Source organism: Nicotiana sylvestris, chromosome 4 (genome assembly GCF_000393655.2).
Source record: "Nicotiana sylvestris chromosome 4, ASM39365v2, whole genome shotgun sequence".
NCBI classification, from domain to species: domain Eukaryota; kingdom Viridiplantae; phylum Streptophyta; class Magnoliopsida; order Solanales; family Solanaceae; genus Nicotiana; species Nicotiana sylvestris.
In genome coordinates this window covers 138,274,238-138,291,618 of record NC_091060.1, presented here as the reverse complement: position 1 = coordinate 138,291,618, position 17,381 = coordinate 138,274,238, and the positions used below count along the sequence as shown (strand labels likewise).

The 17,381-nt window shown below is 39.7% G+C and overlaps 1 protein-coding gene across 1 annotated transcript; it reads left to right on the top strand.

Annotated features, from left to right (window-relative positions):
• Positions 1-7,754: 7,754 nt before the first annotated feature.
• On the top strand, positions 7,755-11,605 carry LOC104228722 (uncharacterized). Its single transcript, XM_009781248.2, has 4 exons — positions 7,755-7,934; positions 9,990-10,139; positions 10,428-10,559; positions 10,971-11,605. The coding sequence occupies exons 2-4, from the start codon at positions 10,035-10,037 to the stop codon at positions 11,226-11,228; spliced, it is 495 nt and encodes a 164-aa protein (XP_009779550.1). The 5' UTR covers positions 7,755-7,934; positions 9,990-10,034; the 3' UTR covers positions 11,229-11,605.
• The last annotated feature ends 5,776 nt before the right edge of the window (positions 11,606-17,381 follow it).

Sequence of the window (17,381 nt, the reverse complement as noted above, 5' to 3'; positions counted from 1 at the left end):
GGGGATCTACCCTTGCTGCCTGCTCCCTCCACCGGAAACCATATTCTCTTAAGCTTTCACTGTGCTTCTTCTCTAGTTTAGTTAAGGACAGTCGGTCTGGAATGATCTCAAGATTATACTGGAAGTGACAAGCGAACGCTTGTGCCAGATCATCCCATGTGTACCATCTTCCGTGATCTTGGTGGTGTACCATTCCAATGTTGATCCACTCAAACTCTGACTGAAGTAAGCCATTAACAATTCATCTTTTCCTCTAGCTCCCCTCATCTTACTGCAAAAACCTCTTAAGTGTGCTACTAGATCATCGTGACCATTGTATAGATCAAACTTGGGCATCTTGAAACCTGGCGGCAATTGCACATTTGGAAACAGACATAGGTCCTTGTAGGCCACACTTACTTGACCTCCTAATCCTCGCATGTCCCGGAATGACTGTTCTAGGCTCTTAACTTTCCTGAACATCTCCTCATGTTCGGGATTTTTGGCTGGTCTCTCAGCTTCTCTTGGGAGATCAGAACGTGGATTATAGGGGTAGGTTTCGGGAGCTTTAAAGGTGGGCTCCGGGGGGTAGTACTGGTTGTCCTGAGCTTGGAACATAGGCTCACTCAAGGATCTATGGAGTGCAGCTGGTGGAGATGCCACAAAGATAGGGGTGACTGGCGGAGAGGGGTATGGAATTGATTTTGGTAGTGGAGCTTGTGGCATATGAGAAGTAGTGCCATGGTAATGTTGGTAAATGGGAAAGCTTGGATCGATGGCAGGATGAGCCTGAGTCGGTGGTGGGGTGGAAGCAGGGTTAGCAGGGTAAGCGGGGGTGATTGTCCTTTAGACCAGGCCTGATACATCTCGACCATCTGTTGCTTAAGTTTGAGCATCTCCTCTTTCATTTTACTGACTTCCAACTCCTCTACCTCAACACTTGTGTCGACATCCGGGATAGACATGATTTCTGGTATTGGTCCTTTTGATCTGGTTTGGTAATGATAATATGCCAGTATCCTCTAGATAAACTAACTGCTTGAATTCTCTACAAGACAACAAACTTGTTAGTTTTTAGAGTTTAACACATGCAATTACACGTTGGGATGCAATGCACCTAGGCAATTAACCATTTTCTATCATGCATTTGCTTCGGTTGCGTGCATCATTCCGGCCTCTCATAATTGTGCCCCTTCTTTTAAGCTTCCTTTATTCTATCCTCCTTTATTTATTTTTCATTTCCCCCTTTTCTTTTTAGTGGTGGTCGAATCCTATAGAGATTGCCTACGTATCATGTCCCCGCATGAATCAGACCGTGTGTAGTTCTAGCAGATAAGTGCACAAGTAAACAGCTCTAAAAAACAAATGCTTCCATTACAAAACTCAAAACTAACAAATTCCAAAAGACTAACAGATTCTGATGCAAAGACGAAATACAGACTCTGAAAATAAGCTATCATACTCCAACAAAAGGAAATACAGAACAGAAAGAAAATACAAACTCAACATGACTGACAGACTTTAACCGAAACGGAAATACAGACTTCATGAGAAATCATGAATACATCAATGCTCCTAGTGCCCGCGGGACATCATTCGGTCTCGCCGAGGGCCTATATGCAAAATCCCTTTGAAGTCGGTCCAAGTCACTCATTATCTGCTTAACAAATGTCATCACTGCTGCGAAGAAGGTAGTGCGAGTCATATCTTCACAGATCTGGCACTTCAAACAAATACAAATAATTATCTAAAAATGCCACGAAATTCTCAAAATTGCACACAAAAGGAAAATTGTTTTATTTTGAATTTTTTGGGAGTAATTTCTCATATAGGGAAAAAATCACGTGCTTACAGTGAGGCTAGGCTTTTGGGTACATACTTGGTGCAGGATGCTTTAGACAAGGTAAAGGTGATCTAGGAGCATCTTCGTACAACGCAGTCGAGACAAAAGAGTTATGCTGACAAGAAGGTTCGTGATGTGTCCTACATGGTTGAGGAGAAGGCTCTATTGAAGGTTTCGCCCATGAAGGGTGTTATGAGATTTGGAAAGAAGGGAAAATTGAGCCCTCAGTTTATTGGGCCTTTTGAGGTGCTTCGGAGAATTGGGGAGGTGGCTTATGAGCTTTCCTTACCACCCATCTTGTCGAGTGTGCATCCGGTATTTCATGTTTCTATGCTCCGAAAGTATATTGGCGATCTGTCGCATGTTTTGAATTTCAGCACGGTTCAGTTAGACAGTGATTTGACTTATGATGTGGGGCCAACAGCTATTTTGGAGCGTCATGTTCGAAAGTTAAGGGATATAGCTTCAGTGAAAGTATAGTGGAGAGGTCGGTCTATGGAGGAGGCTACCTGGGAGACCGAGTAGGAGATGCAAAGCAGATATCCTCACCTATTTGAGACTTTAGGTATGTTTCTTGACCCGTTCAAGGATGGACACTTGTTTAAGAGGGGGAGGATGTAACGACATGGCCGGTCGTTTTATGAGTTACCGCTCCGTTTCTCCCATTTCTACTTCTTTATGTCTTGTTCAACTTTATTATGTGTTATCGGGTTGGTTGGTTCGGGTTCAGAGTGGTTTTGGAAAGGAATGAGACACTTAGTCTCTTTTGAGTAAGCTTAAGTTGGAAAAGTCAACTGGATGTTGACTTATTGGAAAAAGGTCTCGGATGTGAGTTCCAATGGTTCGTATAGCTTCCTTAGGCGAATTGATACTTATGAGCGTGATCGGAATATGTTTTGAAGGTCCAGGGTAGATTTAGGCTTGAATTGGCGAAATTGAAATTTTGGCGTTTTCTAGTTGATAGTGGAAATTTTGATATAGGGATCGGAATGGAATTCCGGAAGTTGGAGTAGGTCCTTTGTGTCATTTGTGACGTGTGTGCAAAATTTCAGGTCATTCGGATGAGGTTTGATAAACTTTTTGATCGAAAGCGGAATTTGGAAATTTTGGAATTCTCAGGCTTGAATTCGAGGTTGATTTGGTGTTTTAATGTTGTTTTGAGTGATTCGAAGGCTCGACTAAGTTTGAATGATGTTATGAGATGTGTTGGCATGTTTTGTTGAGGTCCCGAGGGCCTCGGGTGAGTTTCGGGTAGTTATCGGATCAAGTTTGTGAATTTGAGAGTTACAGATTTTCCTTCAGTTCTGTTGCAGAGTCTTCTTCTTCACGATCGTGTGAGGAGGTTCGCAATCACGTAGAGCAATTGCAGAGGCAGTCCATGTTGTTCTATGCATTCGCGTATTTGGGGCTGGGATTGCGAGAGATGTGCAGGTAAAGCATCGCGAACGCGTGGGTTAAGTCGCGTTCGTGTAAGGTTAGGTGGACCAAGGCTGGACTAGGCGTTTGTTCATCGCGAACGCGGTCCCTGGTCCGCGATCGCATAGGAGTAGGGGAGCTGTGTATTGCGTTCGCGTGGAGAGAGATGCATTCGCATAGGGTTAATTCTGAGTCAGCAAAGTTTGTGCTTCGCGATCGCGATGGTCTTCCCGCGATCGCGATTAAGGAAATTTACCTGGGCAGAATGTTTAAATAGCCATCTTCGCGAATTTTAGGTCATTTCTCTCCATTGTTAGCTGGATTTGGAGCTTTTTGAGAGGTATTGAAGAGGGAATCGAAGGGAAATACTTGGAGTTAAGATTTTTGAACTCAATACTTGATTTTATGGTAATTTCTACCTAATTAGACATGAAATTTATGGGATTTAAAGCCAAATATTGGGGAATTAGTGCTTGAAATTGGAGACTTTGAGGAGTCGTTTATGGTCGGATTTTGATGTATTTTATATGTATGAACTCGTGAGAGTGTAAGGATTCTAGTTTTATGATTTTTGCCGGAATTCGAGACGTGGACCTGGGGGTTGGGTTTGGCCAATTTCGAGATTTTTTATGTAAATTGGTTATTTTCGAGTGGGCTTTGTTCCCTTAGCATATTTTGATGGTATGGTACTGTTTTTGGTTAGATTTGGAGCATCCAGAGGCCGAGTCGAGAGGCAAAGGTATCGCGGGCTAGAGTTTAGACCGGATTGAGGTAAGTAATGATTATAAATATTTTCCTGAGGGTATGAAACCCCGGATTTCACATCGTTGTACTATTGTGAGGTTACGCACACACTGAATGATGAGCGTGGGGTCGTGCACCGTTGGGAATTATGACTTGGTCCGTCCCGTATGAATGTTACGTCGCGTATTTGATTAAAACTTGTTTGATATCATTGTGTTTTGGAAATTATTACCATATTTTGGGCCTCGTGCCAACTGTTTTGGACCCTTAGGGGCTTTTTACTATTATTTCTCACTGTTTTGACTTAATACCTGTACTCAGTCACGTTGTATTCTACTGTTTTCATAACTCAGTAGTATTTACTTCGTTTTGATATTTTTAAATGATATTTTGGGTTGAGCATCATATTTTACTGTTGCCCGAGGGGCTTGAGAGATTTTTGACTGAGTGAGGCCGAGGGTCTGTGTTGTGAGGATATTATGGGATCGAGCTGCGCGCTGCAACATGTGTACTGATTGTGATATATGAGAGGACGAGGGGCTGATTTGTTATGCCAGAGATGGCTTGTTATAGCGCTTGGGTTGTAGGAGCCCCTCCAGAGTCTGAACACCCCCAATGAGCACGAGTACCCAGTGTGAGATGTGATATTGCCCGAGGGGCTATTGTTGTTTCATGTTATTGCCTGAGGGGATAATTACGAGTGATTGTGAGGTAGCCCGAGGGGCTGGTTCTGTTGACATTTTTGCCCGAGGGGCGGTTGTGGTATATGTTTTGCCCGAGGGACTATTTACGTTTCTATCCTTTTACTCATTGTTTTCATCACTCGTTTGAAACTATTAAAAGTTGTTTTAAAAGGTTTTACTGAACTGAGTTGTTTTACGAGTTTTATTTCTTTACTACATTGTTCTGGACTTGAACTGTTTTATTGTAGCGTTATGACGTAGTTTACGTGTTTTCTTACTGCTCAACTGCTTTTACTTTTATTACTTATTGAGGTGGCGTACTCACATTACTCCCTGCACCTCGTGTGTAGATCCAGGAGTCTCGAGGTGCGATAGTGAGTGCTGATCAGTCATCCAGCAGGTCTCCGGAGTTGACTAGGTAGCTGTTTGGCGTTCGCAGCCCAGTGCTTCTCCTTCCTATCTTATTCAGCTTTGTATTAGCTTTTGGTTTTTAGACTATGTTGTCCTTTCTTATTCCTAGACGAGTTGTAGTTGCTCATGACTGGTGCACCCCGATGTCGGGCTGTGTTATGTTCCGCACTGTTAATTTTAACTTATATTTGGGATTTTAGCTAATTAATGGCTTTAAATGACTTATTATAAATGTTTGGTTGATTTTAGGGGTTTGTGTCGGCTGGCCTAGTTTTACGATAGACGCCATCACGACCGGATTAGTTTTGTATCGTGACACATGCCAAGGACCGCATCTGCAGACAATTAGCAGCATCAGCGGTGCCGCAGAAGTGATAACAGGAGCGCAGAAGCGGACTCCTTCGCTGATGCGATAGACCAACCGCAGAAGCGGTTTCACACCTGCATTCCAGCATTCGCAGAAGCGAGCTAGCTTCCAGGCCTCAAAGATCGCAGGTGCGATCAGGCTCACGCAGAAGCGGAGCCATACCTGCGCTCCAAGGTCACAAGTGCGAAAACACCAAAAATCAGACATGCTCCAAAACCATGCAAAACACCCAAAACTCGTTCGAAACAGTCTCGAGGCCTCCGGGACCCCCTATGCACACACAAACAAGTTCTATAACCTAACGTGGACTCGCTCGAGGTCTCAAATCATATCAAACAATGCCGAAAATGCAAATCGCGCCATGAATCGGACTATGAACTTCCAAATCTTCCAACTTCAAAAACTTGTGCTGAAACCAATCAAATCAACCCGGAATGACGCCAAATTTTGCAGACAGGTCCAAAATGACATAACAGAGCTGCTTCAACTATCGGAATCGCATTCCAACCCCGATATCATAAAAGTCAACTATGGGTCAAACTTCAACTTTTCCAACTTTCGTCGAAATGCCTCAAATTACCCTACGGACCTCCAAATCCGAATCCGGACGCGCGCCTGAGTCCAAAATCACCATACGAAGCTGTTGAGATCATCCAAAATCCATTCCGGAGCTGTTTATTCAAAAGTCCAATTCCGGTCAAATTCTCACGCTTAACCTTTCAAAACTAGAATCATTCTTCCAATTCGACTCCGAATCCTCTGATAATTGAATTCAACCATGCACACAGATCGATACACATATTATGAAGCTGTTTAAGACCTTACGCCGCCGAACGAAACTTAAATTCTCAAAACGGCCGGCCGAGTCGTTACATTGAGCAAATAATTTAAGTAGGATAGAGTAAGTTTTCAAAACTTTCAATTCCAAAATGCATGATTGACATCATAATGTGGATATCGTTTTAAGTTATCGTGGTAGATTTCTTTGTTTATATCTTTTGAGCATTCTCCCATCTATTTTTTTTGTATATGAAATACTAGACGTTTTGACAATATCTGATTGAAACTGAAAAAAATATAATATCTGAAGTCAAAAGAAAAAGAATCCTGGGAATTTTTACACATAATACTCTTTACATTCCAAATTAATGTCCTATAATACGAGCTCAAATTTAATTTTAGTGCAATTTTTAGCATTGGTTTATTTCTTTCTAAAAATTATAGAAGTTTTGTTAGTAGGAGTATCTATACACTCTATTAAAAGCATGAATATTCTTAGCGAAATGTCGTTCGCCGTTTTTACCCTTTAAAAAATAATTTTAGATTGGACAAATTTGTACTTTAATAATTTTTTAATATTTAGGACTTTAAAATCGACTAAAATATTAGTTATTGATTCTTTCTTTTGAATTATATATGATTTCCTAAAATTTAGAAATTTAAATCGAGTAATATTCTACTTATATATTCTTTCCTATTACAATTACGTAAACTACAACAAAATGATCCTTTATAATCTTTCAAATTCAAAAAGACAATTTCTTTTCCCCGTGGATCCTCGAACCGATTATAATTCTTAGTTCCATTACATTTAGAGTTCTTTATTTAATTTCTTTTAATCTTATGCTTTCTCCAAAGTACTACAAGATTGCCCCTTAATCCGTTTAGTATTTTTATTTTTAATTATAATCTAATTCTTTAATTTTAAATCTATTTTTCAAAAATTTGGCCAAAAGTGAATAATCACCATAACTTAAATAAGATTAGCAAAAGATGGTGGAAATTTGTACATAAGATAGCAAACAAAGATTCATTATATAACAAATTGTTAAAAGATTATATTCTATATTTATTTATACTAAAATAAACAAAGTTGGAATACATGTAAGTTTAATAATATAGATTTAAACGAATTGAATACTTTTATGAGAAATTTTTTCTTTTATTGAGTTCGTTATATATGATCAATAATCATTATTTTCAAAAACTTATACTTTTTCTTAACTTTTGTTCCGTAACTCAAACAAACTTGTAATATAAATATTTATGTATTTTTCTGAAGATTTAGTAGAAACACTAGTAAGTTTAAAAAGCATATAAAGGTGACAATGTGATGTACATCCCTTTTTAAAAATAAATAAATAAGTAGTGTCTAAAAGGAAGAAAGTAATAATGTCGGAAAAGTAAGAAAAGAATAACAGCACCACTGGACCGGGCGGCACAAACAAGGGGAAATCGAAATTACATTTCAAAACTCATTATTAATATAATATAAAATAATATGCAGGAGTATATTTTTAAAATTTTCGGTGTAAGAAAATTGAAACTGAAAAGAGGGAAACTAAACAATAATAAAAGCAACTTCTTCTTTTTCTTCCTCACCCAAATCAATATACGTGTACAAGAATAAAGAATCTTCGATTACTTGTATAAAGGAGAGACTTCACATTTTCCTAGTGGGTGTTTCAACTTTGTTTGAGCTTCTTAGCCGGTATGTTCTTCTTTCATTTTCTTTCTTTTATCCATATTCTGTTTTTTGTGTGTGGATAATTTTGTTGAATTTGTGCTAAATATTTTCAGTTGATGCTTGTTTGACTTTGAAAGTACATTCACTGCTATGCTTCATATAGGTGTGAGATTTAGAGAATTCTTAAATGTAGAGAACCCTAAATTTGTCCTAAAAAGTAAATTGCTGTTTAGTGAATGAAACTGGCCTAAATGAAGCAGAAATGATATAGATGAGTACTGTTGCATTTTGGGGGAAACTATTATCTCCGCTTTTTACCTGATTAATCGAATCAAATCTCGTCTTTAGAACTCCAATGGAGCTGTTTGCTAGATATTACCCCGATTTTTAACGAGTTAACTACATTGGCTCCTAAAATTTTTCGTATGTGTTCACTCTCATAATTGAAGCAAGTTCGATTTTAGAGCTGTTAAGTGTCATTTGATATACTTAAAGGAGCTATCCTGCCACTCATAAAACCTATAATTGTAGCAATGTCAAATTTGCTAAGATAGAAAGCTATATATCTAGTCCTTTCTTTAGGATGTGACCATCATCTATGAAGAAAAGGATTTGTGTTTTTAGAGAATCACCAATGTGCTATGCAAAGTAATGAAACATCACCTGTTGAAGAAGATCCCGTCGATTCAATCTCCTAATCTTTCTTAAGAATCATCTAGGCCAACTAATCGTGTACTCCCAAAGCCACTACAGCACGAATAAAGCACGTATAAATCCTGCTGGGTTCAACTAGACCGAATCGTTACTTTAGAATGAGGTAAATACTGAGCTATCATTTACTGTCCTCGATCAGGATCTACCAATAGCCACTATAAAGGGTGCAAATGGTCTCCACAGCGAAGTGTATAAGTCCGAAGTATCCATTGAGATTTAAAGTGAGACTAGAAGGAAATACATATACACAAACCTATACCTATGTGGTGGATTATCAAAAGTCATTTGCGCCGGAGATGAAGATGGATATAGTAACGGTGTTGCTATCTCTAGTTGCAAACTCTGATTGGTCTTTACTGTAGTTCTTAAGTAAAGAACGCCTTTTTTACCTAGATATCTTGCAAGGAAATTTATACGGAAGTTCCACCTGCTTTAGCATAAATCTAGGAAAAACAAAGTGTGCATACTGAAAAGGCATTATATGAGCTCAAAAGATCTCCTTGGACATGGTTTGGAAGAATTAGGATTGCAATATTGAATATGAAGTACAAACAAAGCTAGGGTAATCATACATTGTTTTACAAGCATTCGGCCTCAAGAGGAGTCACGTTGTTGGTAATTGGGACTGTTCTAGATGAAAAAGAAGCTATATTTTAAAGTATTTAGAAAAAGAGAATTGGAAATAACGGGTCAGGGAAGTTAAAAGCACTTACTTAGGATTTAGGAATAGAGGATCCAAGGAAGTAAACTCTTCGCAGCAAACATATACTGTTGATCTACTAAAAAAACAGTTAAAACTTGGTTTTAGACCTTCAGACACCTATCGAACCAAATCCGGAAAGGCGTCTATGGAAGGAGAAGCACCAGTTATCACAATATGTAGTGTAGGGGCAGTGATTCAATTAATTGTACGGGGTAATTGAGAGTTGTTATGGCTCAAGATTTTCTATGAGCCCTGAATATTAAGTTGGAGAACCGTGAAGCTTTATTGTGACAATAACTATGTGGTCAATATAGCTCGTAACCTAGTTAAACATGTCAGAACTAAACATGTCAAAGTTGGCAAACATTTCATAAAAGAGAAACTTGAAAACGAATTGATTTGCAGTCCCTACGTTTACAAAGGGCCAAATTGACTAAATTGGTTTTGTTGAAATATCTGCTAAACTGGGCCTCCTTTTTTTTCTTCCTTTTCCCTATCAAGAAAAGAGGGCCAATTTAGCAGGTACTTATAAGTGTAATTGCATGAGCTGTTCACTAAAATGACTACTTTCAAGTCAAGTCTTGCCTGATTTATGTACTTGCGTGGTCACTTTCATCCTTCTTTGGATATATTGATCGAAGGCCATTTCATGTTGTTTTCAGCCAAGGTACTTTGCCGAGAAAGCAGATGCAAAGCAGACAAAGGAGATGACAAAAGTAAAGTTAGGCTCAGAAAAGCGTAAGGAAGAGGAAAGCCAAAAAAGAAAGCAAGATAAAATCCCGGAGACACCTAAGTCAAGCAGCAAAACATCTGTGAGCGTACATCTTCCATTCTCTTTAATCATATCCTGTTTTCTGAAGCTAAAGGTTGATTCATGTAAATGAAGGTCTCAAGTGGAGAACCATCTTGCTGCTAAAAGAAACCTGAAAAAGACTTAGAAGAACTTAAAATGTAATGTAGACTCGAAAAAAAAAAAGATGCTAAAATCTCTAACTTCCACAAGCAGACAAGTTCTGCCTCATGAGTTCCTTGTTTGAATCTTGCCTGTCCAAAATATTTTTGCCTTAGATTTGAAGTTGAGAATCTTATTTTTCTTATAGGAGTTTGAACCTTCCACGAGTAAATCGCCAGAAAGTGCAAAATCCAATGCCTCAGTTCCACAGAAAACTAAAAAGGGATCTGGCAAAGCCCAAAGTGATGGTCTCAAGGGAAAGAACAGGTCCACGGATGAAGTGAGTATAATTGGCTCTCTTTCGGAAACTTTTTCATAAAACTTGTATTTCTAGTATAAGCTTATGCACTTGGGTTACCATGCACTTATTGAACGTCCTACTCTGATGTCGCTCTGTATTAAGATTACATTTTCATACATTCATATTTTCCAAAAACAATTCACTTGAGTTTCCTTTTATCAACAAAAAAAGAACTGAAGAGCATCTTCAACAGATTACTAGGTTGGTGGGTAACTATTTGAGTAAGAAACCTGATTTTTTTTTTTTAAAAAAAGGAGACATCTTCAACAGACCAAAGGAGAACTTGGAGGCATTAAATAAAATTTAATGGTTTGGAAACACGAGTACGTAGATATTTATATACGTAATCCTTCAGTGATGTGTAACAAAACTCATTGAGAATGTTGGCAGGACACTCAGGTGACCATTACAGCTGAAAAATCTGCACCAAGCACACGCCGAGTGAAAATTATGCGTGAGCTTGGTTTGATGGCTCCTTCTGGGTCTCCATTTCATAAAGGGGAACATGTTTCTTCATTTATTCCCAAGGGACGTGTTTCTGCTCCTTCCAGGTCTTCATCTCATCCTAAGGAACGTCTTCCTCCAATTCAGAGAATAATTGTTTGTGGTCTATCTGCTGCTAGATCCGCGGATAATGTTATGAAGTAGCTTTTGTTTCTCAATTGTTTGATCCCTGGTAAGTCAGAGTTAGACATGATATAGAATACTCAAACTCCCAAGGTATTGCTGAAGTTGTCATATGAGAGGGGGATTTGGGACTGTAAGTTCGTGGGTGCATAGGCGGAGTACTATGCGCCCACTACTTTTTCTGGTGCTCCGCACCCACATTTTATTTTAGTGACGCGAGTTTAAACTTAGTATTAAGATGTATCTTTAGAACATTTTTACTACATGTATACCTCGAACAAAAGACAGCGGATGCAATACACCTGCTGCCTTTGCCAGTGTGTGGCGAAGTTGTAATACCAATTGTAGAAATACACTTCTTTTTGTGTTCCCCTTCATAGTGGATGCAGCTAAAGAAACCTGAGAGTAATTGAGGGCTACCCTCTTAAAAGCAAAATACAGTTCACTTTGCACTTTCTTGTCGGAATGCTTTGATGGGGTTACTTTGTTCTTGTGCCTACATTTGGCTGGTTTTGTTTTTATTGATATTTGTGATTGAGAAGTGAAAGATAACGTATAGTTTCTCTACCTTTTCCCTTACGTAAAGGAAAATTAGTGCTTATCTAGGCTAATAGTACACTCAATTCTTAGAAGATTATAATCTTCCTTCTTGTAAACTCTTCATTTGTCTTGATGTACTCTCGAGCAAATATGACAACGAATAAAGATATTGCACATGATTCTTCTGAACACCATGAATTTTCACTTGCCCGTACCCTCATCGAGCAAGTGATCTGTATGAACCTTGGAAACGCATATAAAGACTGTGTAGAAATGAATATACGTGTTACTTATTGTCAGGATCCGGATTTCCCACGTCGGGACAGTGATGGCGCCTAACTTTTCAGATGCTAGGCAAGCCAATAATTAGAGATTTATACACTAAGAGGTCGTTTGGTAGAGTGCATAACACAAAATAATGCTTGCATTAGTTTTGTGTATTAGTAATACCTTGTTTGATATACTTTTTCAACTTATGTATAACTAATACAAGCATTATTAGTTACATCCTATTTGGTATTATCCTGTGTATAGCTAATGCATAGCAAAACCATGGTATTAGTAATACCAAGGCTATCAATGCATGCATTAGTATGTCTAAAGACCAAATTGTCCTTAAAGTCCCTTAAAATAAAGAATATAGAGGGCATTTTTGTAAACAATTAATTTTTTTAAAAATTATGCAATGCATTTTAGTTTTTAATACACCACACCAAACAATATATAAAAAATAATCTCTGCATAACTAATGCTTGCATTACTAACACATGCATTACTAATCCCTGCATTACTAATACACCATATTGAGCATTATTCTTATACACTCTACCAAACGACCCCTAACTTCTTAAACAATTTAGTAAATAACAACATTTATACCATAGCACATTTAAGGAGTGCGGAATTTTATAATAACCCAAATACTTATATACAACTCCCCAGAATTTGCTGTCACCATTCACGAACTTCTAAGATTCACTATAAATACTGGCTGAAAGAAAGTACAACTGTTTTCGAATTTAAAGAAACAAAAAACTGAAACAACTGGAAGGGAACTCCAAGGTCTGCGAACGCCGACAGATCTTCCTTGGGTCTCCTGTAGAATTGAAGGCAGCAACTCAACTCGGGTCAACACGGTCCAATACCGAAATTTGTACAAAAAGTACAGAGTGCAGTATCAGTACAACCGACCCCATGTACTGGTAAGTGTCGAGCCTAACCTCGGTGAAGTAGTGACGGGGCTAGGATAAGACGCATACATAAACCTGTGCAGTTAAATAATATACGAGCACAATAACAACTAATAGAAGCTAAACAAGTAATAACGGGAGGGGAAGCATGCTAAGGGGTTGCAAGATAAAGAATCACAAAAATAGAGGAATTTAAACAGCTAGTACACCTTGAACCAGTAATAACAAGTAAACACAACAAACGAAAAATGCACGGCATCACCCTTTGTGCTTTTACTCTTAACCTCTCCATATAAAATAATAGAAACGTGCACGGCATCACCCTTCGTGCTTTATCACTCAACCTCACCATAATAAATCATAGAAACGTGTACGACATCACCCTTCGTACTTTATCACTCTCCCTCACCAAAAACAAGGGACAACAATAATAGGAAGATAGAAATGACTACAACAAGTCTTACTTCATCATGTAGTTCCACAATACCAACCTTAACTTTGAGTCAATACTCAATCAAAACCAAATTCAGTAAAACATGATAGGAAATTGCTCAACACATCGAATAGATAATCTAAATATGAATAATATGATCAAGAATACAACATTTATAAGAATAAAACTCACTCACATGCTATGACTCGACAACAACGTATAAGTACTTGTCACCTCACCTATACGTTGTACTCAACATCTAAACACGTAACAAGTAAGCAAATAACACCTAATCCCTCAAGCCAAGGTTAGCCACGACCCTTACCTCGCTCCCACGGCCAAACTTAAAGCTCAATCACCGTTTTTCCCTTTACACAAGCCTCCAGACCAGTAGAATCTAGCAAATTACCAACCAAACAATTCAATTTAAGCCTTAGGAACTACCCACGATTGCAAGGAATTCAATTAAGTCCATTTTTGAAAAAGTCAACAAAAGTCAACACTTGGGCCCGCTTGGTCCAAACCCGAAATTCGAACCAAAACTCGATTACGCATTCACCCCCGAGCCCGGATATACAATTGGTTTTGGAATCCGACCTCAATTTGAGGTCTAAATCTCCAAATTTTGAAATCCCTAGTTTCTACCCAAAAATCCCCAATTCCACCATGAAAATCTTAGATTCTAGGTTGAAATCTTGTAAAATGAAGTAAAAGATTGAAAGAAACGAGTTAAGAATCACTTGCCTATGAATTGGGGAAGAAATGGTCTTTGAAAAATCGCCTAGAAGGTTTCTTATTTTGAAAATTTGAAGAATAATTGAAAAATCCCATCTAAGCCCCTTTTACACAGCTGCAAATGTCATATTTACGACCTGAGCTTCGCAACAAATGCGATAAAGGTATCACAAATGCGAACCTGTCGCATTTCTGCTTCTGTCGCAAATGTGAACATATTGTTCGTAAATGCGGAGCTGGGATCGCAATTGCGACCCCCTTCCCCTTCCCCAGACCAACTTCGCAAATGCGAAGGATTGTTCGCATTTGCGAACATAGGCTGGCCCAGCTTCTCTTCGCATTTGCGATGAGAAGCTCGCAAATGCGACCTCAACAGCAGTCGCAAATGCGAAGCTTAACCTCGCATTTGCGAGGTCTGAGGCCTGCAACATAGCTGAGAACACCAGCAATTTTTCTAAGTTTCAAATCACTCTGTAGCCCATCCGAAACTTACCCGAGCCCTCGGGGATCCAAACCAAACATGCACACAAGTTTTAAAGCATCATACGAACTCGTGCGATCAAATCGCCAAAATAATACTTAGAACTACAAATTTAGCACCAAATCATATGGAATTCTTAAGAACACTTTGAAATTTCTATTTTCTCAACCGGACGTCCGAATCACATCAAACCAACTCCGTTTCTCACCAAATTTCACAGACATGACTTAACTATTATAGTGGACATGTACCGGGCTCCGGAACCAAAATACGGACCCGATACCAAAAAAATCAAACATTAACTATTTATTAAAAACCATTAAATTTTCTGACTTATAATTTTTAACAAAAATTCATAACTCGGGCTAAGGACCTCCGAATCTGATTTCGGGTATACGCCCATATCTCATATTTCGATACGGACCTACCGGGACTGTCAAAATAAGAGTTTGTTTCCGTTTACTCAAAACGTTGACCGAAGTCAACTAAATCAACTTTTAAAGGCAAAAATTATTATTTTCATCAATTTTCCACATAAAAGCTTTCCGGAAACTCACCCGGACTGCTCATGCAAATCGAGGATGAATAAGATGAGGATTTAAAGGCCTCAGAACATCGAATTGGGTTCTAAAACACAAGATGACCTTTTGGGTCATCACATTCTCCACCTTTAAAACAACCGTTCGTCCTCGAACGGACATAGAAAAGTACTTGAGCCGGTGAAAAGGTGGGGATATCTGCTCTGCATATCGGACTCGAACTCCCAGGTAGTTGCCTCAAAAGGCTGAACTCTCCACTACACCTGAACTGAGGGATAACTCTTCGATCTCAACTGGCAAACCTGCTGGTCTAGAATAGCTACCGGCTCCTCCTCATAGGTCAAATCCTTGTCCAACTGGACAATGCTGAAATCTAATATGTGGGATGAATCGCCGTGATACTTCCGAAGCATGGACACATGAAACACTGGATGTATCGCTGATAAGCCTGGTGGCAACGCAAGTCTGTAGGCCACCTCTCCCACTCGCTCAAGGATCTCAAAAGGCCCGATATACCTAAGGCTCAACTTGCCCTTCTTTCCAAACCTTATTACACCCTTCATGGGTGATACCCGAAGCAACACTCTCTCTCCGACCATGAATGCCAGATCACGAACACTACGGTCGGCATAACTCTTCTGCCTGGACTGAGTTGTGCGAAGTCTATCCTGAATGATCTTAACCTTATGCAAGGCATCCTGTATCAAATATGTACCCAATAACCGAGCCTCACCTGGCTCAAACCATCCAATAGGCGACCGATACCGTCTACCATATAATGCCTCATAGGGAGCCATCTGGATGCTCGACTGATAGTTGTTGTTGTAGGCGAACTCTACTAGCGGAAAGAACTGATCCCACGATCCTCCAAAGTCTATAACACATGCGCATAGCATATCCTCCGAGATCTGAATAGTACGTTCGGACTATCCGTCCGTCTGAGGATGAGATGTAGTGCTCAGCTTAACTCGCGTGCCCAACTCATACTGCACTACCCTCCAAAAATGCGAGGTGAGCTGCGTACCTCGATCCGAAATAATAGATACGGGCACACCATGAAGGCGGACGATCTCACGAATGTAAATCTCTGCCAACCGCTTTGAAGAATAGGAAACTGCCATATGAATGAAATACACTGACTTGGTCAGTCTATCCATAATGACCCAAACTGCATCAAACTTCCCCTGAGCTCGTGGGAGTCCAACAACGAAATCCATAGTGATACGCTCCCACTTTCACTCAGGAATCTCCATCTTCTGAAACAAATCACTAGGTCTCTGATGCTCGTACTTAACTTGCTGACAATTTAGACACCGAGCTACATATGCAACTATATCCTTCTTCATCCTCCTCCACCAATAATGCTGGCGCAAGTCCTGATACATTTAAGCAACGCCCGGATGAATAGAATACCAGGAACTATGGGCCTCCTCTAGAATCAACTCAAGAAGTCCATCCACTTTAGGCACACAAACACGACCTTGCATCCTCAAAACTCCATCATCTCCAACCGTAACCTGCATGGCATCACCGTGCCGCACTATGTCCCTAAGGACAAACAAATGAGGGTCATCATACTATCGCTCCCTGATGCGCTCAAACAAAGAAGACCGAGCGACTGTGCAAGCTAAAACGTGACTGGGCTCAGAAATATCCAACCTCACGAAGTGATTAGCTAAGGCCTGAACATCTAATGCAAACGGTCTCTCACCGACTGGAATGTATGCAAGACTACCCATACTAGCTGACTTCCTACTCAAAGCATCGACCACCACATTGGTCTTCCCGGGATGATACAAGATGGTGATATCATAGTCTTTCAATAGCTCCAACTACCTCCTCTGCCTCAAATTGAGCTCCTTTTGCTTGAACAAGTACTGCAAACTCTTATGATCCGTGAACACCTCACACGATACGCCATATAGATAGTGCCTCCAAATCTTCAGCGCGTGAACAATGGCTGCCAGCTCCAAGTCATGAAATGGATAATTCTTCTCGTGAACCTTTAGCTGCTATGAAGCATATGCAATAACCTTGCCACTCTGCATCAATACTGCACCAAGTCCAATACGAGATGCGTCACAATATACTGTATAAGGCCTCGAACCTGTGCGCAACACCAACACCGGCGCCATAGTAAAAGCTGTCTTGAGCTTTTGAAAGCTCGCCTCGCACTCGTCTGACCATCTCAACGGGGCACCCTTCTGGGTCAACCTGGTCAATTGGGCTATTATAGATGAGAAAACCTCCACAAAC

Coding starts and splice junctions, on each gene's coding strand:
- LOC104228722 (XM_009781248.2), top strand. CDS start 10,035: ATGACAAAAGTAAAGTTAGGCTCAGAAAAGCGTAAGGAAGAGGAAAGC. Junction 10,140..10,427: donor AGTCAAGCAGCAAAACATCT/GTGAGCGTACAT, acceptor TTTTTCTTATAG/GAGTTTGAACCTTCCACGAG. Junction 10,560..10,970: donor AGAACAGGTCCACGGATGAA/GTGAGTATAATT, acceptor GAATGTTGGCAG/GACACTCAGGTGACCATTAC.